We start from the raw sequence: 24311 nt of genomic DNA on the forward strand, positions 1-24311 counted from the left end.
GGTAGAAAGAGAGAAGGGAGGAGAGGTAGGAAGGGGCAAGGTGATGGAGAGCCTCGAAGCCTAGAGTGAGGAGTTTTTGTTTGGAGGGAAGGTCGATAGGCAACCACTGGAGTTGTTTAAGAAGGGAAGTGACAGGCCCAGATCGTTTCTGCGGGAAGATGAGCCGGGCAGCGGAGTGGAGAATAGACTGGAGCGGGGCCAGAGAGGAGGAAGGGAGGTCAGAGAGAAGGCCGACACGGTAGTCTAGCCGGGATATAACGAGAGCCCGTAACAGTAAGGTAGCCGTTTGGGTGGAGAGGAAAGGGCGGATCTTGGGGATATGGTAGAGGTGAAACTGGCAGGTCTCGGTAACGGATAGGATGCGTGGGGTGAATGAGAGAGACGAGTCAAGGATGACACGGAGATCGCGGGCCCGAGAGACGGGAAGGACGGTCATGCCATCCACGGTGATAGAGAAGTCTGGGAGAGGACCGGGTTTGGGAGGGAAGATGAGGAGCTCAGTCTTGTTGAGTTTTAGGTGGCGGGCAGACATCCAGGTGGAGACGTCCCGGAGGCGTGAGGAGATGCGAGCCTGAAGGGAGGGGGAGAGGACAGGGGCGGAGGTGTAATAATGTTGGTATTTATTAAGCGCTTACTATGTGCCGAGCACTGTTCTAAGCGCTGGGGTAGACATAGGGGAATCAGGTTGTCCCACGTGGGGCTCACAGTCTTCATCCCCATTTTACAGATGAGGGAACTGAGGCACAGAGAAGTTAAGTGACTTGCCCACGGTCACACAGCCGACAAGGTGTAGATCTGCGTGTCATCTGCGTAGAGATGGTAGTCGAAGCCGTGAGAGCGGATGAGTTCACCGAGGGAGTGAGTGTAAATGGAGAACAGAAGAGGGCCGAGAACTGACCCTTGAGGAATTCCAACAGTTAAAGGATGGGAGGGGGAGGAGGCTCCGGCGAAGGAGACCGAGAATGACCGGCCAGAGAGGTAAGAGGAGAACCGGGAGAGGACGGAGTCCGTGAAGCCAAGGTGAGATAAGGTATGGAGGAGGTGGGGATGGTCGACAGTGTCAAAGGCAGCAGAGAGGTCAAGGAGGATTAGAATGGAGTAGGAGCCATTGGATTTGGCAAGAAGGAGGTCACGGGTGACCTTAGAGAGAGCAGTCTCGGTAGAGTGGAGGGGACGGAAGCCAGATTGGAGGGGGTCTAGGAGAGAATGGGAGTTAAGGAATTCTAAGCACCTCATTTGTAAAATGGAGATTAACTGTGAGCCTCACGTGGGACACCTTGATTACCCTGGATCTACCCCAGCGCTTGGAACAGTGCTCTGCACATAGTAAGCGCTTAACAAACACCAACATTATTATTATTATTAAAATGAGGATTAACTGTGAACCTCACGTGGGACAACCTGCTGACCCTGTATCTCCCCCAGCAGAACGGTGCTCTGCACATAGTAAGCACTTAACAAATGCCATTATTATTATTATTATTAAAATGGGGATTAACTGTGAGCATCACGTGGGACCACCTGATGACCCTGTATCTCCCCCAGCACTTAGAACAGTGCTCTGCACATAGTAAGTGCTTAACAAATACCAGCATTATTATTATTAAAATGGCGATTAACTGTGAGCCTCACGTGGGACACTCTGATGTCCCTGTATCTCCCCCAGTGTTTAGAACGGTGCTCTGCACATAGTAAGCGCTTAACAAATACTATTATTATTAAAATTAGGTTTAACTGTGAGCCTCACGTGGGACACCCTTATGACCCTATATCTACCCCAGCGTTTAGAACAGTGCTCAGTACATATCGCTCAACTGTATCTATTTTCATTACCCTATTTATTTTGTTAATGAGATGTACATCACCCTGATTCTATCTATTTGCTATTGCTTTAATGAGATGTTCATCCTCTTGATTCTATTTATTCCTACTGTTCTTATCTGTCTGTCTCCCCCGGTTAGACTGTCAGCCCTTTTCAAAGGGCAGGGATTGTCTCTATCTGTTGCCGAATTGTCCATTCCAAGCGCTTAGTCCAGTGCTCGGCACATAGTAAGCGCTCAATAAGTACTAATAATGTTGGTATTTGTTAAGCGCTTACTATGTGCCGAGCACTGTTCTCAGCGCTGGGGTAGATACAGGATAATCAGGCTGTCCCACGTAAAGCTCACAGTTAAGCCCCATTTTACAGATGAGGGAACTGAGGCCCAGAGAAGTTAAGTGACTTGCCCAGTCACACAGCTGACGAGTGGCAGAGCCGGGATTCGAACCCATGAACTCTGACTCCCAAGCCCAGACTCTTTCCACTGAGCCACGCTGCTTTTCCATAAGTACTATTGAATGAATGAATGACTGTCTCTCTCTGTTGCCGAATTGTCCATTCCAAGCGCTCAGTCCAGTGCTCTGCACATAGTAAGCGCTCAATAAGTACTATTGAATGAATGGATGATTGTCTCTATCTGTTGCCGAATTGTCCGTTCCAAGCGCTTAGTCCAGTGCTCTGCACATAGTAAGCGCTCAATAAGTACTATTGAATGAATGATTGTCTCTCTCTGTTGCCGAATTGTCCATCCCAAGCGCTCAGTCCAGTGCCCTGCACGTAGTACTGTGTGACTGTGGGCAAGTCACTTAACTTCTCTGTGCCTCAGTTCCCTCATCTGTAAAATGGGGATTAAGACTGTGAGCCTCACGTGGGACAACTTGATTCCCCTATGTCTACCCCAGCGTTTAGAACAGTGCTCGGCACATAGTAAGCGCTTAACAAATACCAACATTATTATTATTATTATTAGTAAGCGCTCCATAAATACTACTGAATGAATGAATAGTAAGCGCTTAACAAATAAGTGAGAAGCAGCGTGGCTTAGTGGAAAAAGCACAGGGTTTGGAGTCAGAGGTCATGAGTTCGAATCCCAGCTCTGCCACTTGTCAGCTGTGTGACTGTGGGCAAGTCACTTCACTTCTCTGTGCCTCAGTTCCCTCATCTGTAAAATGGGGATGAAGACTGTGAGCCCCACGTGGGACAACCTGATTCCCCTGTGTTTACCCCAGCGCTTAGAACAGTGCTCTGCACATAGTAAGCGCTTAACAAATACCAACATTATTATTCTCTGTGCCTCAGTTCCCTCATCTGTAAAATGGGGATTAAGACTGTGAGCCCCACGTGGGACAAACCGATTCCCCTGTGTCTACCCCCGCGCTTAGAACAGTGCTCTGCACGTAGTAAGCGCTTAACAAATACCAACATTATTATTATTATTGAGAAAAAAAAAAATCCATCGGAATGAGGGAGCGGCGGACTCTGGTTGCCAGGCAACCGCCGGGTCTCGGACGGGGAGAGGGCCGCGCCTGCGCACTGGGAGGACGGTCCTCGGTCGGAGGGAGCCCCGCCCCTCGGAGGTGGTGGGAGGGGGAAGAGGCGCGCAGGCGCAGTCCGCCGGAGAGGAGGTGGGGCGGCGGTCGCAGGGGGAGCTGTTTTGAGCCCTGCGGGCCGCCGTCGCCTCTTCCGGCCTCGGGGGGCGCTTCCGGTGGGGACGGCGGCGGGCCCGCCCCTCCCCCCGCCCCGCCCCCTCCTCAGCCGCCCGGGTCGTGGCGGAGCCGCCGAGGCAGCCGGACGCGGGCGGTCCGTTCCTCCGTCCGTCCGTCTGGCCTTCTTTCCCTTCCCTCCGTCCGTCCCCTCCTCCTCCTCCTTCCCCTCAGCCGCCGGGGGCCGCCGCTGGAGCCCAGCCAGCTGGGAAGGACCGGCTTTGCCGCCCCGGGCCCGCCTGCCCGCCCCATCCGGGGCTCCCCGGTAAGTCGGCATAGTAATAATAATTTTTATTAGCACTCTAATAATGCTTTTGTTAAGAGCCTTCTATGTGCTCAGCGCTGGGGGAGATGCAAGGGCACTAGGGGGGCCCACTGGGGCGCACGGGCTTCATCTCCATTGTACAGGCGGGATCGCCGACTCCGGTAAGCAACAATAATAACGATAATAATTATCATGATAATATCTGTTAAGCGCTTACCATGTGCCAAGCGCTGGGATCGATGCAAGGGAACTAGGGGCTCCCATTGGGGCTCACAATCTTCATCCCCATTTTACAGGCCGGGTAACTGACTCCGGTAAGTAATAATAGTAACGATAATAATAATAATAATGGTATCTGATAAGTCTTTACTATGTGCTAAGCGTTGCTCCAAGCGCTGAGGTAGATGCAAGGGAATTAGGGTGGCCCACTGGGGCGCTCAGTCTTCATCCCCATTTTACAGGCGGGGTCACTGACTCCCGTAAGCAATAATAATAACGATAATAAGTATTATGGTATCTGGTAAGCTTTTACTATGTACCAAGCACTGCTCCAAGCGCTGGGGTAGATGCAAGGGCACTAGCGTGTCCCACTGGGGCGCTCAGTCTTCATCCCCATTTTACAAGTGGGGTAACTGACTCCAGTAAGCAATAATAATTATAGTATTTCTTAAGCGCTTACTGTGTACCCTAATAGTAATAGTAATAATTATAGTATCTGTTAAGCGCTTACCATATGCCAAGCGCTGGGATAGATGCAAGGGAATTAGGAAGTCCCACTGTGGCGCACGGTCTTCATCCCCATTTTACAGGCGAGGTCAGTGACTCTGGTAAGGAACAATAATAACGATAATAATAATTGTTAGGGTATCTGGTAAGCACTTACTATGTGTCAAGCACTGTTCCACGTGCTGGGGTAGATGCAGGGGCACTAAGGTGTCCCACCGGGGCTCTCAGTCTTCATCCCCATTTTACAGACGAGGTCAGTGACCCCGGTAAGCAACACTAATAACGATAATAATTATTATGATAGTATCAGTTAAGCGCTTACTATGTGCCGAGCACTGGTCCAAGCGCTGGGGTAGATGCAAGGGAACTAGGGTGTCCCACTGGGGCTCATAGTCTTCATCCCCGTTTTACAGGCCGGGTAACTGACTCTGGTAAGTAATAATAGTAATGATGATGATAATTATTATGGTATCTGTTAAGCGCTTACTGTGTACCATAATAGTAATAATTATAGTATTTGTTAAGCCTTTGCTCTGTGCCAAGCCCTGTTCCAAGCACCGGGGTAGCTGCGAGGGAACTAGGGTGTCCCACTGGGGCTCATGGTCTTCATCCCCATTTTACAGGCGAGGTAACTGACTCCGGTAAGCAACAGTAATAATGATAATAATTATTATGGTGTCTGGTAAACCCTTACTATGTTTCAAGCCCTGTTCCAAGCGCTGGGGTAGATACAAGGGAACGAGGGTGTCCCACTGGGGCTCATGGTCTTCATCCCCATTTTAAAGGCAAGGTAACTGACTCCGGTAAACAGTAGTAATAATGATTATTATTATGGTATCTGTTAAGCCTTTACTATGTGCCAAGCACTGTTCCAAGCACTGGGGTAGATGCTAGGGAACTAGGGTGTCCCACTGGGGTGCACGGTCTTCATCCCCATTTTACAGGCAAGTTCACTGACTCCGGTAAGCAACAGTAATAACGATAATAATGATTATTATAGTATCTGGTAAGCCCTTACTATGTGCCAAGCACTGGTCCAAGCGCTGGGGTAGATACAAGGGAACTAGGGTGTCCCACTGGGGCGCTCAGTCTTCATCCCCGTTTTACAGGCCAGGTAACTGACTCCAGTAAGCAATCATAGTAATGATAATTATAGTATTTCTTAGGCGTTTACTATGTGCCGTAATAGTTATAGTATCTGTTAAGTGCTTACTATATGCCAAGCACTGTTCTAAGCACCGGGGTGAATGCAAAGGCATTAGGTTGTCCCACTGGACTGGGACTCACAGTCTTTATCCCCATTTTACAGGCAAGGTAACTGGCTCTGGTAAGTAATAATAATGATAATTATATTATCTGTTAAGCGCCTACTCTATGCCAAGCACTGTTCCAAGCGCTGGGGTAGATGCAAGGGAACTAGGGTGTCCCACTGAAGCTCACGGTCTTCATCCCCATTTTACAGGCGAGGTAACTGACTCTGGTATGTCATAATAATAATAATGATTATAATACCTGTTAAGAGCTTACTATGTGCCAAACACTGTTCCAAGCGCCCGGGTAGATACAAGGGAATTAGGTTGTCCCACTGGGGCTCACAGTCTTCATCCTCATTTTGCAGATGAGGTAACTGCTCTGGTAAACAATAATAGTAATAATTATAGTATTTCTCAAGTGCTTACAATGTGCCAAGCACTGTTCCAAGCGCTAACGTGGATAAGTCTTCATCCCCATTTTACAGATGAGGTAAGTGGCTCCAGTAAGTAGTAGTAATAATAATCATAGCATTTGTTAATAAAGCGTTACTATGTGCCAAGCACTGTTTCAAGCACAGGGGTAGATACAGGGTAATTAGGTTGTCCCACTGGGACTTGCAGTCTTCATCCCCATTAGCCAGATGAGGTAACTGGCTTTGGTAAGTAATTATCATTACAGTATTTATTAAGCACTTGGTATGTGCCAAGCATTGTTCCAAGCGCTGGGGTAGATACAAGGAAATTAGTTTGTCCCAATGGGGCTCCAGTCTTAATCCCCGTTTTCCAGATGAGGGAACTAAGGCACAGAGAAGTGAAGTAATTTGCCCAAGGTCACACAGCAGTCAAGTGGCGGAGCTGGGATTTTAACCCACGATCTCTGACTCCCAAGCCCGGGCTCTTTCCCCTAAGCAGGTGCCCTGCCCCTAGTAAGCGCTCAATAAATACCATCGATCCTTTTCTTCCCCCGATACCCCTTCACCTTCCCCCGCTATCCTGGGTAATAATGATAATAATAGTAATGGTATTTGTTAAGCGCTTACTCTGTGCCAAGCACAGTTCTAAGCATTGGGGTAGATACAGAGTAATCTGGTTGTCCCTCGTGGGGCTCACAGTTTTATTCCCCATTTTACAGATGAGGGAACTGAGGCACAGAGAAGTTGTGTGCTCCCATCTCTCAGGTCATTGCTTCCCTTCCTCCATTTGACCCAGGCTTGGCCGACCACCCCAGCTCTCGGCTTTTAGGATTATCCCACTTGTGGGATTGTTTCAGGGTCAGGAGGCTGCTGAAGGAAGAAAAGGTGGTTTAGGTTTAGTGATGTTGTGTAGGTTTTAGTGATAAAGGTTAGGTTTGTTGTATTGTACTTTCCCAAGCGTTTAGGCCAGTGCTCTGCACGCAGTAAACACTTAAGAAATGCGATTGATTGATTTATGGTCACTTTCACTCTGCTTCCTAGGGAAGACTGCAAAATGTTTTTCCGTCAGTTGTATTTATTGAGCTCCTGCTGTCTGCAGAGCACTGTACTGAGTGCTTAAGAGAGTACAATAGAACAATATTACAGGCTCATGCCCTTCCCACAATGAGCTAACAGTCTAGAGGGGGAGACATTAATGGAAATAAATGACAGATATGGACATAAGTGCGGTGGGGCTGGGAGTGGAGGTGTGTGTGAATAAAGGGAGCAGGTCAGGGCGATGGGGAAGGGAGTGAAAGAAAAGGAAAAGAGGCTTAGGAAAGTGAACGGAATGTTTATTAAGTGGGGAGATAAGATAAAGCGTCTTTCTGCCTGAGGCAAGAATGAAGGTGTTTAAAAGTCCCAGGACAATTGCAGGTGAAAGCCCAGCAATTCCAACTCTGTTGTGCTCTCCCCAGTGCTGAGTACAGTCGTCTGCACACACTAGATTGTAAGCTACTTTTTCATTCAAGCGTATTTATTGAGCACTTACTGTTTGCAGAGCACTGCACTAAGCTATTTGAGAGCAGGGTTTGTGTGCACTAATTCTGTCGAACTCTCCCCAGAATTTAGTAGATTGTATGTTCCCCGGGGGGTTGAATAGTGTGGTAATTTACTGTCTCAAGCACTCAGAATGGTGCTGTCATAAACTAAGCATTAACTAATCAACCAGTCGTGAGTATTTAATTGGTATTTACTGCGTGCAGAACACCGTACTGAGCGCTTGGAAGAGTACAACGCAACAGAGTCGATACGTGTTCTCTACCCACCAGGAGCTTCGAGTCTAGAGGGGGAGACACATTAAAATAAATTATGGATATGTATATTAATGCTGTGGGACTGAGGATGGGGTGAAGATCAAGTGCAGAAGGCAGAGGGACACGAGGGCCTAGTTGGGGAAGGCTTCTTGGAGGAGATTTGCTTTTAAAAAGGCTTTGAAGGTGGGGAGAGTGGTGGTCGGTCATATAATAATAATGTTGGTATTTAAGTGCCTATTATGTGCAGAGCACTGTGTAAATGCTGGGGTAGATACAGGGTAATCAGGTTGTCCCACGGCTGTGGGGCTCACAGTCTTAATCCCTATTTTACAGATGAGATCACAGAGAAGTGAAATGACTTGCCCACAGTCACACAGCTGACAAGTGGCAGAGTCGGGATTCGAACCATGACCTCTGACTCCCAAGCCCGGGCTCTTTCCATTGAGCTATGCTGCTTCTCTATGAAATAGGGGGAAATGGTCATATATGAAATGGGGGGAGTTCCAGGCCAGAGGCAGGACACGGGCAAGGAATCGGCAGGGAGATGGAGGTACAGTGAGTAGGTTGGTGTTGGAGAGCAAAGGGTGCAAGCTGGGTCATGGCAAGAAATTACTAAAATGGGGGTGACTGTTTTAAAGCCAATTGTGAAGGAGTTACTGTTCGAGGAGGTGGATGGGTACCCACTGAAGATTTTGGAGGAGTGGGGAGACTTGATCTGAAAGTTTATTTTTTTAGAGAAACGATCTGGGCCATAGAATGAAGCGTGAACTGGATTCGGGAGAGGCAGGAGGCAGGGAGGTCAGCGAGGAGACTGATGCAGAAGTCAGGGCGGAACCTGAGGAGGGCTTAGATCAGCACTCTGGCAGTTTTGGTGGAGGGGAAAGGGTGGATCTTAGCGATGTCGTCAAGGTTGAACCAACAGGATTTGGTGACAGATTGAATGTATGGGTTAAATGAGGGAGATGAGTCAAGGATGAGGACAAGGTTACAGGCTCGTGAGACGGGAAGGATCGTGGTGGTGTCTATAGTGGTGGAAAAGGCGGGGGGTGGCTTCTCATCCAAAGTTCTGTTCTGTTTTGGACATGTTAAATTTGAGGTATTAGTGGGACATCCAAGTAGGGATGTCTTGAAGGCAGGGGAGACAGGCAGTGAGGTAATGGTGGGCCTGGGGATCTGAAGGACCTGGGTTCTAATCTCGGCTCCACCACTCGTCTCGGCTCCACCACTCGTCTGCTGTGACACTTCAGACAAATCACTTAACTTCTCTGTGCCTCAAGTACCTCGTCTGGAAAGTGGGGATTAAGACTGGGAGCCCCCGGGGGACACGGACCGTGTCCAACCTGATTATCTGGTATCTGTCCCAGCACTTAAAACAGTGCCTAGCACATCGTGAACACTTAATGAAAGCCATAAAAAAAAAAACCGAAGGTAGAGATGGAAAAGGTTCACTAAAACTTCCTTTGTTGAAACATTGGGTCACTCTGGCTTGGGGAGAACTCTTGGGGCAAGAGCCTTTCGCTGCTTCCCACTTCCACCCCACAAGGCAGTAATAATGTTATTTGTTGAGCGCTTACTATGTGCCAAGCAATCTTCTACCCCTTAATGTCTGCCGAAAGCTGAGGCTAGCTCACAGCTGAAACACATGATTTTAGGGCACATGGAGCGGAACGGTGGAGTCTCTTGAAGGGAGGGTGTGGATGGACTGACTGCACAGAGATGGGGAAGATGCCCCATCCGTGCTGTTTGTGCTTGGGACAGCAGACCCGATCCTTACCTAAAGAAATTCCTGACATTCGGCTTTAGGGCATTCAAGCAGCCCTCCCCTCATTCATTCAGTCGTATTTATTGAGCGCTCATTGTGTGCGAAGCACTGTAGTAAGCACTTGGGAGAATACAATACAACAGACAGGTACATTCCCTCTCCTCCTACAACCCAACAGTCACACTTTGCTCCTCTAACACCACCCTACTCATGGCCAACCCTCCGGCGCATGTCTTCCCTCTCACTTGCCCAGCACTTGTCCTCCCCTTCATATCTGACAGGCCACCTCTCTCCTTCGCTCCAAAGCCCTACTAAAATAACACCTCCAAGAGGTCTTCCCTGTCTAGGTGCTCATTTCTCCTCTTCGCCCTTCCTTCTGCCCCCCACCTGTGCACTTGGATCCATAGTCAATCGTGTTTATTGAGCATTTACTGTGTCCAGAGCACTGTACTGAGCGCTTGGGAAAGTACGTAGCCAGAAGCAGCGTGGCCTAGTGGATAGAACACGGGCCTGGGAGTCAGAAGAACCTGGATCCTAATGCTAGCTCCTCCACTTGTCTGCTCTGTGACCTTGGGCAACTCACTTCACTTCTCTGGGCCTCCGTTCCCTCATTTGTAAAGTGGGGATTACACTGGGAGCCCCATGTGGGACAGGGACTCTGTCCAACCTGATTAGCTTGTATCTACCCCGGAGCTTGGAACAGTGCTTGACACATAGTAAGCGCTTAACAAATACCATCATTAGTATTATCATCATCGTTATCATCACCCCACTCCTAGCCCTACTGCTCTTATTGTACATATTCTTAAAACTCTGCCTTCCCCTCTCTGTAATTTACTTTAATGTCTGTCTCCTCCTCTAGACTGTGAACTCCTTGTGGGCAGGAAGTGTGTCTCTCAGTGCTACCATATTCTCTCCCAAGCACCTACTACAGTGCTTGGCCCATAGGAGACACTCAAAAAATGCCACTGATGGATTAATCACTTGTCAGACGTGAGGGTACTGGATTTCCACCATCACTGTCTAGACAGCTTGAGCTGCATTTGCTTTCCAGATGAGCCTCTCTGTGTCCTTTGAGGGTTGTGGTTTCCAGTAGATTTTCCTGAGGGTCAGGTGTATAAAATAAGTCACTAGTCTGTTTTGTTTTCAGGTAATTCGTCTGGACTGTGGCTTAATTTGCCTGTGGCCTCATTCACCCTCTGCTCAGTCAGCTTTCAAGTTGAAATTTTACTCTTCTACCACCCTCAAAGTTGTCGTTTTTTGATCCCCTCCGCCCCCCTTCCTTGTCTTTCACTTTTTTCACTTCCATTGACTTAACTCTTTCAGTCGCTTTATTGAGTGCTTACTGTGTGCAGAGCACTGTACTGAGCACTTGGGAAGTAGAATTCAACAACAAAGAGAGACAATCCCTGCTCACAACGGGCTCACGGTCTGGAAAAGGGGAGCCAGACATCAAAACAAGTAAACAGGCATCAGTAGTATCATTATAAATAAATAGAATTATAGCTATATACACAACATTAATAAAAATAAATCGAATTACAATTATAAGGCGGGGAGAGGGGTAGAGCAAAGGGAGCGAGTCTGGGCGATGGGGAGGGGAGGGGGAGCAGAGGAAAAGGGGGGGCTTACAAAAGGGAACACAGCAGAGGGAGGAGAATGGGTTAGGGAAAGAGTGAAGAGGGCTCTAAGGACCTCCAGACATGTCTACAGGGCTGTTGGTTGCTTCCTGGCCATGGGTTTGGAGGGCATGTCTAGGGGGTACAATTCAATCAGTGGTTGAAGGGTTTTTTTTTTTCTTTTCCTTAGACCCCACTTCTCAGGAAGAGCAGGCCATTTGAATTTAGACTGTGAACCCCATGTGAGACAGGGGCCGTGTCCAATCTGATTACCTCGAATCTACCCCAATGCTTAGAACTGTGCTTGACACCTACTAAGCACTTAACAGATACCCTAAATGAAAAATTAATTGATTAAAGGTCACAGAGCAGGGCCCACATAACCATCAAACTTTATGACGGTTGAAAACCACTTAGTCAAGAGGGATTTCAGGGCTGAAAACTTAGCATCTTTAATTCCCCAGGCCACCCTGGTCCTTTTTGAAAAAATGTTCAGTAAGTATTAGGGTCTCTTCAGTTTGGGATCAGCGGTTTTAACTAGTTTTTCATCGTGTTACCTAAGAAACAAAATTATGAATGTATGCCAACGGTGTTTCCTCTAACTATGCAGTAAAAGATAAATCTGGTTTGGCAGTTTCAAAAAGATGTCATTTAGTTACCCCCGCCCTCCCCCCCTCCATTTTTTTTTGTAGTATTGAAGGTATCATTTCTGTTATTAGCACGCATTGAAGTCTTACTGACCACCTAATATTTTTTTTCCCTCCATAAAACAGAGCATGGATGTGCACACATGCACACACACACACACACATTGCTTTCTTCTGCCTCTGGATTCAATAACTTATATAAATTGCTCCTCAGGAAAGCATTAACGACATGTGGTTTTGATTGTGGGTGGAGGGGGCACAGCACAAATAAGGAACCACACCCAAGCTCCTCCCAAACCAAGAAGTTTCTGTACTCTGGTTTTAGTCATCTTTGAAAAACAGTTAAATTGCTTTTGAGGTTTGGTGTCCCAGAAGCGTCCTTTAGAAACGTAAGCTGGTAGGTTGCCGTGAAATGCTGTAGTTAATCCTTTCTGTCTTTATTGAAGTTGGCATTTTCTGGTCTTTTTAATTTTTTTTTTTTCCAAAAGGCATTTGAGTGCTTATGTGTGAAGCACTGTTCTAAGCGTAGATACAGGTTTATCAGGTTGGGTACAGTCCCTGTCCCACATGGGGCTCACTTTCTAAATTGGAGGGAGAAGGACTTATCCTCATTTTACAGATGAAGTAACTGAGACCAGGAGAAATTAAGTGACTTACTCAAAGTTATACAGCAAGCAGTTGATCATTCAATAGTATTTACTGAGCGCTTACTATGTGCAGAGCACTGTACTAAGCGCTTGGAATGAACAAGTTGGCAACAGAGACAGTCCCTGCCGTTTGACGGGCTTACAGTCTAATCGATTGGCAGTCTAAGCAGTTGGCAGATCTGGGATTAGAACCCAGGTCCTCTGACTCCCAAGCCTGGGCTCTTTCCATTAATTAAGGACTAGTGAGGGTACTGGTTAAGCACTTACTATGTGCCAGGCAATGTTCTAAGCACTGGCGTAGATATAAGGTAATCAGATTGCCCTATGTCGGCCTCACAGTCGTAATCCCCATTTTACAGATGAGGGAACTGAGGCACAAAGTTAAGTGACCTGCCCAAAGTCACACAACTGACAAGCGGCAGAAAAGGGATTAGAACTCACCACCCTCTGACTCCCAAGCCCGGGTTCTTTCCACTAAGCCATGCTGCTTCTCTAGCTCATGCTGCTTCTCAGTTTTCATGTTCCATGTTCTGGACCTTCAGCTCATGCTTTGATTGATTGTGAATCTTCATGCCATTATGTTGCTTGATGTTACCTAAAATACTTTTTTTTTTTTTTAAGGAATGCCTGTTAAATCTTAAGTCTTTTTTCACCTTGGACCATTCTTAGAGTGATTTGAGACTACTTTTACTTTCAGAGGCTACTCCTTCATTCAACAGTACTGACTGAGCGCTTACTATGTGCAGAGCACTGTACTAAGCACTTGGAATGGACAGTTCAGCAACAGATAGAGACAGTCCCTGCCCAATGACAGGTTCACAGTCTAAACGACTTGTAAGTGAGGATTTGGCAATCAGGAGTCTTTCCCAAAGCAGTTGAATAAAGAAAGGAAACTAAATGTCACTTGTGGGTTTTTCCTTCATGAGGCTCCCCAGTCGTACGCTGGGGATGAAGGGACCAACCTAAAGATTTTGGAGAAATTGACTATTTATGAGAGGACAAAATTAGTCACTCAGTGTTTATTATTATTATTATTTTTAAGTGCTTATTGCGTGCGGAGCACTATGATAAGTACTTGGGAGAGTACAATACTACAGATTGGGTAGACCCAACTGTCTCCTTGTTGTCTTTCTCCCTGCTTCTAGACTGTGAGCCCATTGTTGAGTAGGGATTGCCTCTATTTGTTGCCAAATTGTACTTTCCAAGCGCTAGTACAATGCTCTGCACACAGTAAGCGCTCAGTAAATATGAGTGAAAAAATTCCCTGTCCATAGGAGCTTACAGTCTAGAGCGGGAGACAGAATAATAAGTGATGGCTCTGTACAGAAGTGCTGTAGGGCTGAGGTAGGGTGAATATCAGTTGCTTAAAGAGTAAAATACCTAAACCTTAAATTTTGTCATGGGTGGGTTAGGAAAGGCCTTTGATAGTCTGGGAAAGAATGAGGGCATCACTTGGCAAAGAAAAGCTACCACTTTTATTCCACTTTATTTTTGAAAACCTGGAAATTTCCCCTCCTAATGATGTGTTCGTCTCCTTGAGGATGGGGTTCATGCCTACCGACTCTGTTTTACTGTACTCTCCCACGTGCTTAGTACAGGACTCTGCACACGGTGAGTGCTCAATAAATACCATTGTCCAAACTAGAACTCCTCATCTTCTCCCCTAAACTCTGTCCTCCCCTTGATTTTATTATTGTAGGGTCACCATCAGCCTCCCAAGCCTGTGACCTCGGCATTATTCTCAACTCATTTCTCTCGATCAGCTCAGATATTCAGTCCATCACCAGATCCCTGCGGTTCTCCGCTCACACCATGTCTAGGACCTGCCCTTTCCTCTCCACCCAAAGGGCTACGATGCTGATTCAAGCGCTCATATCCTGCCTTGACTATGATGTCAGACTCCTTGCTGACCTCCCCGCCTCTTGTCTCTCCCCTCTTCATTCTGCTGCGTGGATCTTTTTTTTTTTTTTTTAAAATTCAGTCTGTATCTCCCCGCTCCTCCAAAACCTCCAGTGATTTCCCATCCACCTCTGAATCGAACAATCTCCTAACTTTTGGCTTCAAGGAACCCGATTAGCTGTCCCCCTCCTACTTTGCCTCGCTGATCTACCATTGCACACTAGCCCCTACTCTCCATTCCTCTAACAAGGTAAGTGGGTAGGGATTGTCTCTACCTGTTGCCGAATTGTACTTTCCAGGGCATTTAGAACAGTGCTCTGCACATAGTAAGCGCTCAATAAATATGATTGAATGAATGAATAACACCAACCTACCCTCTCTGCATCGATCTTGCTTATCCTTCCGCCAGCCCCTTGCCCGTGTCTCCCCTCTGGCCTGAAATTCCTCTCCCCTTTATATCCGACAGACCACACTCACTCTCCCCTCCTTCAAAACCCTCCAAAAATCATTTTTCCTCCAAGAGGCCTTCACCGATGAAGTTTTCATCTCCCTCCCCTCTGTGTCTCTTGTCTACTCGGATCGATGCCCCTTCAGCATGGTGTGATGAAGAGAGTGTGGGCCTGGGAGTCAGAAGGTCACGGTTTCTAATTCCGCTCCTCCTCTTGTCTGCTGTGAGACCTTGGGCAAATCACTTCATTTCTCTGGGCCTCAGTTACCTCATTTGTAAAATGGGGATTGAGACTGTGAGCCCCTCGTGGGACAGGGACTGTCCAACCCGATTAGCTCCTACTCACCCCAGTGCTTACTATGGTGGCTGGCACATAGTAAGCGCTTAACCAATACCATAATTGTTATTAAGCTTAGATATTCACCCCACCCTCAGCACTTATGTACACATCCTTAAACTCTTCCCTTTCCCCGTCCATAGTTTATTTTAATGTCGGTCTCCCCTTATAGACTGTAAGCTACTTATGGGCGGGGAACCTGTCTACGAACTCTTGTACTTCCCTAAACACTTAGTACGATGTTCTGCACAGAGTAAACGCTCACTAAATACAAGTGATTGGCATCAGCTGTCGTTTAGACTTGCCGAACCATCTGATCATTCGATTCACGCCGACGATCTGGGTCAATTTTTCGACCGTCGAAGACTGACTGCGTCTCAACCCCAGCCCATAGCTCCGGCTTCTTGTCTTGAAGGCTAATTTCCCTGAAGAAATGTCAGACTTTCACTTGGCTAACAAACCACTTCCCCGTGTTTTTGTCCCCGGCAGCCATGGCAATGACGGGCCCGACTCCCTGCTCGTCCATGAGTAACCACACGAAGGAGCGCGTCACTATGACAAAAGTGACGTTAGAGAATTTCTACAGCAACCTTATTGCCCAGCACGAAGAACGGGAAATGAGGTAAAGGTTCTGCTTGAAGGAATTGGTTGTCAGTAGGTGGAAGTTGGGGGAGACTGGTTTTACCCTGATTCAAAAAAGATTGGGAAAAATTCAAGTCTGTCCTACTGGAGAGAGCACGGGCCTGGGAATCAGGAGGACCTGGGTTCTGATTCCGACTCTGCCACTTGTCTGCTCTCTGACCTTGGGCAAGTCACTTTTCTGTGTCTCAGGTACCTTGTATGTAAAATGGGGATTAAGATTGTGAGCCCCATGTGGGACACGGACTGTATCTGATCTGATTAATTTGCCTGGCATACAATAGATGCTTAAAAAATACCACGATTATTATTAATAATTATTATTGGTTAATAGTGTTAGGAATTAAGAACAGTAATAGTAGTAGTGTGATGTTTAACCAGAATTTTTGGCGATTTTGGAAGATTCAGGAAGTTTGCAGTGAAATTTACAGGTTTTAGGTCCATGATGGGATAGTAAAAGTGATAATAAAAAGTGTGGTCCTTGTTAAGCCCTTACTTTGTGCTGGATATCGTACTAAACCCTAGGTCACGACCAGATCATAAGCTTGAGCACAGTCCCTGTCCCACACGGGGCTCACAGTCTTCTTGTTTGCCTGTCTCCCCCGATTAGACTGTAAGCCCATCAAAGGGCAGGGACTGTCTCTATCTGTTGCCGATTTGTACATTCCAAGCGCTTAGTACAGTGCTCTGCACATAGTATCATATAGAAGCAGCGTGGCTCAGTGGAAAGAGCATGGGCTTTGGAGTCAGGGCTCATGAGTTCGAATCCCAGCTCTGCCACTTGTCGGCTGTGTGACTGTGGGCAAGTCACTTAACTTCTCTGTGCCTCAGTTCCCTCATCTGTAAAATGGGGATTAAAACTGTGAGCCCCACGTGGGACAACCTGATTCCCCTATGTCTACCCCAGCGCTTAGAACAGTGCTCGGCACATAGTAAGCGCTTAACAAATACCAACATTATTATTATTAGTAAGTGCTCCATAAATACTATTGAATGAATGAAAGTAGGAGGCTGGATTGAATCCCCACTTTGCAGATGAGGAAATTGAGGCCCAGAGCAGTGAGGTGACTTCCCCAAGGTCACCAAGCAGACAAGTGGCAGAGCCGGGCTTAGACTCCAGGTCCCCTGACTCCACGGCCCGTACTGTTTTCCACTAGGCCATGCTGCTTCCCGAGGGGATAGCATCAAGATAACTTAGGAAGAATGTTAGCCAAATCATTCAACTGTGAGGATAATTGTCAGGGTGGATGACAATCACACTATTGTGCTTTTTTATTTTTAAAAAAAAGATATTTAAGTGCTTACTGTGTGTCAGGCACTGTACTAAGCGCTGGGGGAGATACAAGATTATCAGGTTGGACCCTGTCCATGTCAGGCCCAGAGAAGTGAAGTGACAGCGTGGCGCAGTGGAAAGAGCACGGGCTTTGGAGTCAGGGCTCATGAGTTCGAATCCCGGCTCTGCCACTTGTCAGCTGTGTGACTGTGGGCAAGTCACTTAACTTCTCTGTGCCTCAGTTCCCTCATCTGTAAAATGGGGATTAAGACTGTGAGCCCCGCGTGGGACAACCTGATTCCCCTGTGTTTACCCCAGCGCTTAGAACAGTGCTCTGCACATAGTAAGCGCTTAACAAATACCAACATTATTATTATTATTAAGTTCAACCAGCAAACAGGTGGCGGTGCTGGAGTGCTCATTTGTATACGTGATTTTTTACTTTATTTTACTAATGAGGTGTACATCCCCTTGATTTTATTTATCTTGATGATGGTGTCTTGTTTTTGTTTTGTTCTGTTTTGCTTAGCTGTCTGTCCCATTTAGACAGTGAGCCCGTCATTGGGCAGGGATTGTCTCTGTTGCCGAATTGTCCATTCCAAGCGTTTAGTACAGTGCTCTGCACAGAGTAAGCGCTCAAAGAATACACTTGAATGAATGAATTAGAGCCCAGGTTCTCTGACACCCAGGCCCAGGCTCTTTCCTTTACGCTATTCTGCTTCTCTGAGTTCTGGCCTGCAGAAAGTGGAGTATTAGGTTGATTGGGTCATTTGTCTTTTGAAACACAACTTTACTGCTGGCTGGTAGCCTTTTCAGATACCGCTCAAATGAAGCAGCGTGGCCTAGTGGATAGAGTGCAGGCCTGGGAAGCCGAAGGATCTGGGGGCTAATTAATAATAATAATATTGGTATTCAAGCGCTTAATATGTCTAGAGCACTATTCTAAGCGCTGGGGTAGATGCAGGTCATCAGGTTGGCCCATGTGGGGCTCACAGTTTTAATCCCCATTTTACAGATGAGGTAACTGAGGCACAGAGAAGTGACTTGCCCAAAGTCACACAGCTGACAAGTGGCGTAGCTGGGATTCAAACCCACGACCTCTGACTCCCAAGCCCGGGCTCTTTCCACTGAGCCACGCTGCTACTCTAATTCCAGCTCTGCCACTTGTCCACTGAGTGACACTGGGCAGGTCACGTCACTTCTCTGTGCCTCAGTTACCTCACCTGTAAAACTGTGAGCCCTGGGTGGGAAATGGACTGTGTCCAACCTGATTAGCTTTTTTCTACCCCAGAGCTCAGTACAGTATTTGGTACATAGTAAGCACTTAACGAATACCATTAAGGAAATGAAATCCGGCCCCCATTCTCCAGGGTTATAAATAGCAAACAGATGTTCTTTGGATTCTCAGTAACCGTTGGAACTTCTTCTGCTTGAAGTCTTTGTTCTATAGGGCAATACTCATTTATTTGGCTGGACTTTCCCTGCTTGGGATTTACACTTTAAATTTAAACTCGCTCCTTAACCTCCTCAGAGAAATGCTCCTCTCTAAAGCTAAAGAAAATTGTTTTTGCGTATTTTATTGGGGCTTTCACTTGTCTCTTTGGGGTTTTGAGAATGAAGTACCCCAAATGATCAGGTACCTTAGTGTGTTTGGAAAAAAAACAAAGCAAGGTATTTGTGAAGCACTTATTATGGGCCAGGCACTGTTTTAAGGGTTGGGGTAGATATAATATGATCAGGTTGGACACGGTCCCTGTCACACATGGGGCACACAGTCTTAATTCCTATTTTACGGATGAGGTAACTGAGACCCGGAGAAACGAAGTGACTTGCCCGGGGTCACACAGCAGACAAGTGGCTGAGCTGGGATTAGAACCCAGGTCCTTCTGACTCCCAGGCCTGTGCTCTATCCATTACGGCACACTGCTTCTCACCAATACTAAATACCAATTAATAATAGTAATGATGGTGTTTGTTAAGCGCTTATTACGTTCTAAGCGCTGGGGTAGGTACGAGGTGATCAGATTGTCCCACATGGGACTCGCAGTCTTAATCCCCATTTTACAGATGAGGTAACTGAGGCACAGAGAAGTTAAGTGACTTGTCCACAGTCACACAGCTAAGTGGCAGAGCTGGGATTAGGACCCACGACCTCTGACTTCCAAGCTCGTGCCCTTTCCACTAAGTCACAGTGCTTTTAATGTAGTGTATTTTCCCAACCGTTTAGTATGGTGCTCAATAAATATCCCTGATGGATTGGCTGAAAATGCAGTGAGTCAGAAAAGAGTATTCCGTCATAATGAGAGGAGGTTTGGGTGGGTGGGAGTGAGTGTTCTCTGTAGTTTTGTGATGAGTCAAGGCCCAAAAGAGTGCCAAGATTTTTGAGGCTCAAGGTAAGAATTTATTTTCCAGGTGTTTATTATTTTGTTAGGCTCAGAGTAAAAAAGTGGGCATGGGGGAGAGTGTTCGTTTGTGGTAAGCAAACAGATGTTGCTATCAGAAGAGCAATTGGGCCCTGGGTACTGACTGAACACCTCAAGTGTCAACAGTACACCTTTTTCTCACGGTAAAACTACTGAATGGGGGTTGGCCTGGTGCCAGCCCTGCCATATGTCTGCTGTGTGACCTTGGGCAAGTCACTTCACTGGGTCTCCATTCCCTCATCTGTAAAATGGGGATTAAGAGTGTTAGCATCCACACCCCCCAGCCCCAAAGCACTTATGAATATATCTGTAATTTTATTTATTTGTATTGATGTCTGCCTCCCCGTCTCTAGACTGTGAGCTCATTGTGGGCAGGTATTATCACTGTTTATGGTTGTATTGTACTTTCCCAAGCGCTTAGTATGGTGTTCTGCACACAGTAAGTGCTTAATAAATATGATTGAATGAATGACAGGGACTGTGTCCAACCTGATTAATTTGTGTCTACTACAGCGCTTAGAAGAGTGCTTGGCACAAAATAAGCACTGCAAAAGTACCATAATGAGATTGGCTAGTATATAATGTGATTAGCTTGTATCTACCCCAGCGCTTAGTACAGTGCCTGGCACGTAGTAAGCACTTAACAAATACCACAATAATAATAATAATTATTGGGTGTTCCATCATAGAAAGCACAGCATCCGTCTCCTCCCCTCCATATGTGATGTCCCAGCCAATAGAACACTGGCTTGGTGAGCCGGTTTCCTGCCAGAATAATAATAATAATATTTGTGGTATTTATTAAGCGCTTACTATGTACCAAGCACTGTTCTAAGTGCTGGGGTAGATATAAGCAAATCGGATTGGACACAGTCCCTGTCCCACATGGGGCTCACAGTGATAATCCCCATTTTACAGATGAGGTCACTGAGGCCCAGTGAAGAGAAGTGACTTGCCCAGGGTCACACAGCAGACACATGGCAGAGATGGGATTAGAACCCATGTCCTTTGATTCCCAGGCCCGGGCTCTTTCCACTGGGCCATGCTGCTTAGAAGCAATGAGAATCGGGAGATGGTTTGGAGTAGGTGGCAAGAATTTTTTCCGGGCTCATGTGGAGTAGAGGCTTGGCTCGTTTGGGAGATGGGGATTGGAGACCGAAAGCTCCTTGTGGGCACCCAGCAAGTGCCTCAGTAAAACACTTGAGAAACATTGTGGCTTAGTGGAACGAGCACAGGCTTGGGAGTCAAAGGTCATGGGTTCTAGTCCCAGCTCCGCTACTTGTCAGCTGTGTGACTTTGGGCAAATTACTTAACTTCTCTGTGCCTCAGTTCCCTCATCTGTAAAATGGGGATTAAGACTGTGAGCCCCATGTGGGATCACCTGATAACCTTATATCTTTACCAGCACTTAGAACAGTGCTTGGCACGTAGTAAGCGCTTAACACGTGCCATCATTATTATTAATAAATGCCATTGACTGATTGGGGAGAGAGAGCCGGCACTTTGGGCGTATAACAGCTCCTCTTCTCCCCTGTCCTCCTCGGAGACCTCTCTTTCCATTCAGTCGTATTTACTGAGCGTTTACGGTGTGCAAGGCACTGTACAGTTACAGTATAACAGTGAACAGACACGTTCCCTGCCCACAATGAGCTTACAGTCTAGAGGGGGAGATGGACATTAATATGAACGAATACATATTTATAAATCTTTCTTTGTGGAGCTGTATGAGCGGTGCCTGCAGGTTGCCAATCCACACGGGACCTGCAGCAGCACCACCCCCCCGGCAGTCAAGCTGCTCCTCGGGAGCCTTGGCGTGAATTGTGGTTAAGAACAGGTTCCAGTTGCCAGCTCTGGCCCGGCCCGGCCCGGCCCATCCCAGAGACAAGTTATGTGGTCTCCAGAAGGGAGTTGGCGGCCGTGTTTTTCAAGCTCTACTGAGACGTCTCTGGAAAAACTCTCCGCATCCACTAAATAAATGAATAATGTTGGTATTTGTTAAGCGCTTACTATGTGCAGAGCACTGTTCTAAGCGCTGGGGTAGATACAGGGTAATCAGGTTGTCCCACGTGAGGCTCACAGTCTTAATCCCCATTTTTACAGATGAGGGAACTGAGGCACCAAGAAGTGAAGTGACTTGCCCACAGTCACACAGCTGACAAGTGGCAGAGCCGGGATTCGAACCCATGACCTCTGACTCCAAAGCCCGTGCTCTTTCCACTGCACCACGCTGCTTCTGAACGTTTGCAGACGGAGAGCGGGGCGTTCTGGGAGAGATGCGTCTGGGGAGTCGCTTTGGGTCGGACTTGACGGCATAAGACAAGACTGAGATCTGTAGATCAGATTTCTAAGTGAACTGTCACTAATAATAATAATAATGATGGTATTTGTTAAGCACTTACTATGTGCCAAGCACTGTTCTAAGCACTGGGCAACCAGTCCGCCGGTAGCCATCATCGAGCGCACTCTGTCTTGGAACTGAGGGATGGTTCTAGCCAAAAGAGTGTGGGACTGGGAATCGGCAGCTCTGGGTTAATAATAATAATAATAATGTTGGTGTTTGTTAAGCGCTTATTATGTGTCAAGCACTGTTCTAAGCACTGGGGGAGATACAGGGTAATCAGGGTGCCCCACGTGGGGCTCACGGTCATAATCCCCATTTTACAGATGAGGTCACTGAGGCCCAGAGAAGTGAAGTGACTTGCCCCAAGTCACACAGCTGCTAAGTGGCAGAGCTGGGATTAGAACTCACGACCTCTGACTCCCAAGTCCGTACTCTTTCCACTAAGCCATGCTGCTTCTCTAATCCTAGTAGCCCTGCCGCTGACCCACCCCGTATCCTTGGGAAGGCACTTCCCCATTTCTGCCGGGGGACCTCGGGCAAGTCACTTCACGTCGCTGTGCCTCAGTTACCTCGTCTGTAAAGTGGGAATTGGAAACTGAGAGCCCCACGTGGGACAGGGGCCGTGTCCAAACCGATTTGCCTGTATTCACCCCAGCACTTAGTACCACGCCTGGCACGTAGCGCTTAACAGATACCACAGTTATTATCATCGGCCTCTCTGTGCCCCTGTGAAATGGGGTTAAGAAACCTGCTTCCTTTACCTTTAAGACTGTGGGCCCCCTGAGGGACAGGGACTGTGTCTGACCTGGTTCTCTTGTGACTACCCCATGCTCAGCACAGTGTTTGGCTCCATAATATGCTCAATAAATGGTATTAGAGAAGCAGCGTGGCTGAATGGAAAGAGCCCGGGCTTGGGAGTCAGAGGTCACGGGTTCGAATCCAGGTTCCGCCCCTTGTCAGCTGTGTGGCTGTGGGCAAGTCACTTCACTCCTCTGGGCCTCGGTTACCTCATCTGTCAAATGGGGATGAAGACTGTGAGCCTCACTTGGGACAACCCGATGACCCTGTATCTATCCCAGCGCTTAGAACAGTGCTCGGCACATAGTAAGTCCTTAACAAATACCAACATTATTATTATTATTACTCACTGACTAACTTGGGGTGTAAAAAACAGATCGAAGCCCTAGCTTGAGTTTAGAATTTGAAGAGGGGTCTGCTCGGGAGTGGCGTGTCGGGGCTTTCGGTAGCCCAGAATTCAGGCTTGGCCCGGCTGCTCCCCATTCCTCCCAGACCCACAGATGGCACTCCCGGGTCTTGGCTTAGAAAGTCGCATGTGAGCAGGGCTGCCCCGGCCCAAGCTCGGAAGTCCAGAGAAGCGGCGTGGCCTCGCGGAAAGAGCCCGGGCCTGGGAGTCGAAGGACCCGGCTTCTCATCCCGGCTCCGCCACGTGTCTGCTGGGTGGCCTTCGGCGAGACACTCCACTTCTCCGTACCTCAGTTCACTCATCTGTAAATAATAGTAATGATGGCATTTGTTAAGCGCTTGCTATGTGCCGAGCACTGTTCTAAGCGCTGGGGTAGATACAAGACTATCGGGTTATCCCACGTGAGACTCTGTCTTCATCCCCATTTTACAAATGAGGTAACTGAGGCACAGAGAAGTGAAGTGACTTGCCCAAAGTCACACTGCTGACAAGTGGCAGAACCGGGATTCGAATCCACGACCTCTGACTCCTAAGCCCGGGCTCTTTCCACTAAGCCACGGTGCTTATCATGGAGATGAGGATTGGGAGCCCATGTGGGACAGGGACCCTGGCCGACCTCATTAGCTTGGATCTCTCTCAGCGCTTAGTAAAATGCCTGGCACGTAGTAAGTGCATAAAAATATCAGTTAAAAAAAACACCCATTTCGCAATGTCTCGAGTTCATAATAAAGCTGCACAATGGATAAACTCCCGAGCAAAGCAGAGCATCGAGGTCCCCATCTTAAAAGCCCTTGTGAAATCACCCATCCTCCAGGAAGCCTGTGTATGCCTGTAATATATTTATTTAATCTATTTATATAAATTATATTAATATCTGCCGCCCTCTCTAGGCAGTAATCTCGTTGTGGGCTCCCTGTTGTTTTATTGCACTCTCTCAAGCATATAATACAGTGCTTTGCACACAGTAAGCGCTCAATAAATGCAATCGAATGAATGAAAAGCCTTCCATGATGAATTTCCAGTCTTCCCATATTATTCCCCTTAGTGCCCCATCGGCATTGCTGTGCTTTTTGAGCACTTGGGCCCTGTCTTGGGGA

The 24311-nt window shown here is 47.4% G+C and overlaps 1 protein-coding gene across 3 annotated transcripts in view; it reads left to right on the plus strand.

Moving 5' to 3' along the window:
- The first annotated feature begins 3586 nt into the window (after nt 1-3586).
- The window catches only part of STK38 (serine/threonine kinase 38), a 50479-nt gene continuing 29754 nt past the window's right edge, over nt 3587-24311 (plus strand). Inside the window, exons 1-2 of one of the 3 annotated variants that reach the window (XM_029069312.2) lie at nt 3587-3787; nt 15824-15956. In XM_029069312.2, the coding sequence (XP_028925145.1) occupies nt 15826-15956 (131 nt within the window). In that variant the 5' untranslated portion in view covers nt 3587-3787; nt 15824-15825. Of the gene's footprint in view, nt 3788-14616; nt 14800-15823; nt 15957-19592; nt 19640-24311 lie in introns of those variants that run through there. The other 2 variants (XM_029069313.1, XM_039912549.1) reach the window with 2 other exon arrangements.

The sequence above is a fragment of the Ornithorhynchus anatinus genome, chromosome 7 (assembly GCF_004115215.2).
Source record: "Ornithorhynchus anatinus isolate Pmale09 chromosome 7, mOrnAna1.pri.v4, whole genome shotgun sequence".
Taxonomy (NCBI): domain Eukaryota; kingdom Metazoa; phylum Chordata; class Mammalia; order Monotremata; family Ornithorhynchidae; genus Ornithorhynchus; species Ornithorhynchus anatinus.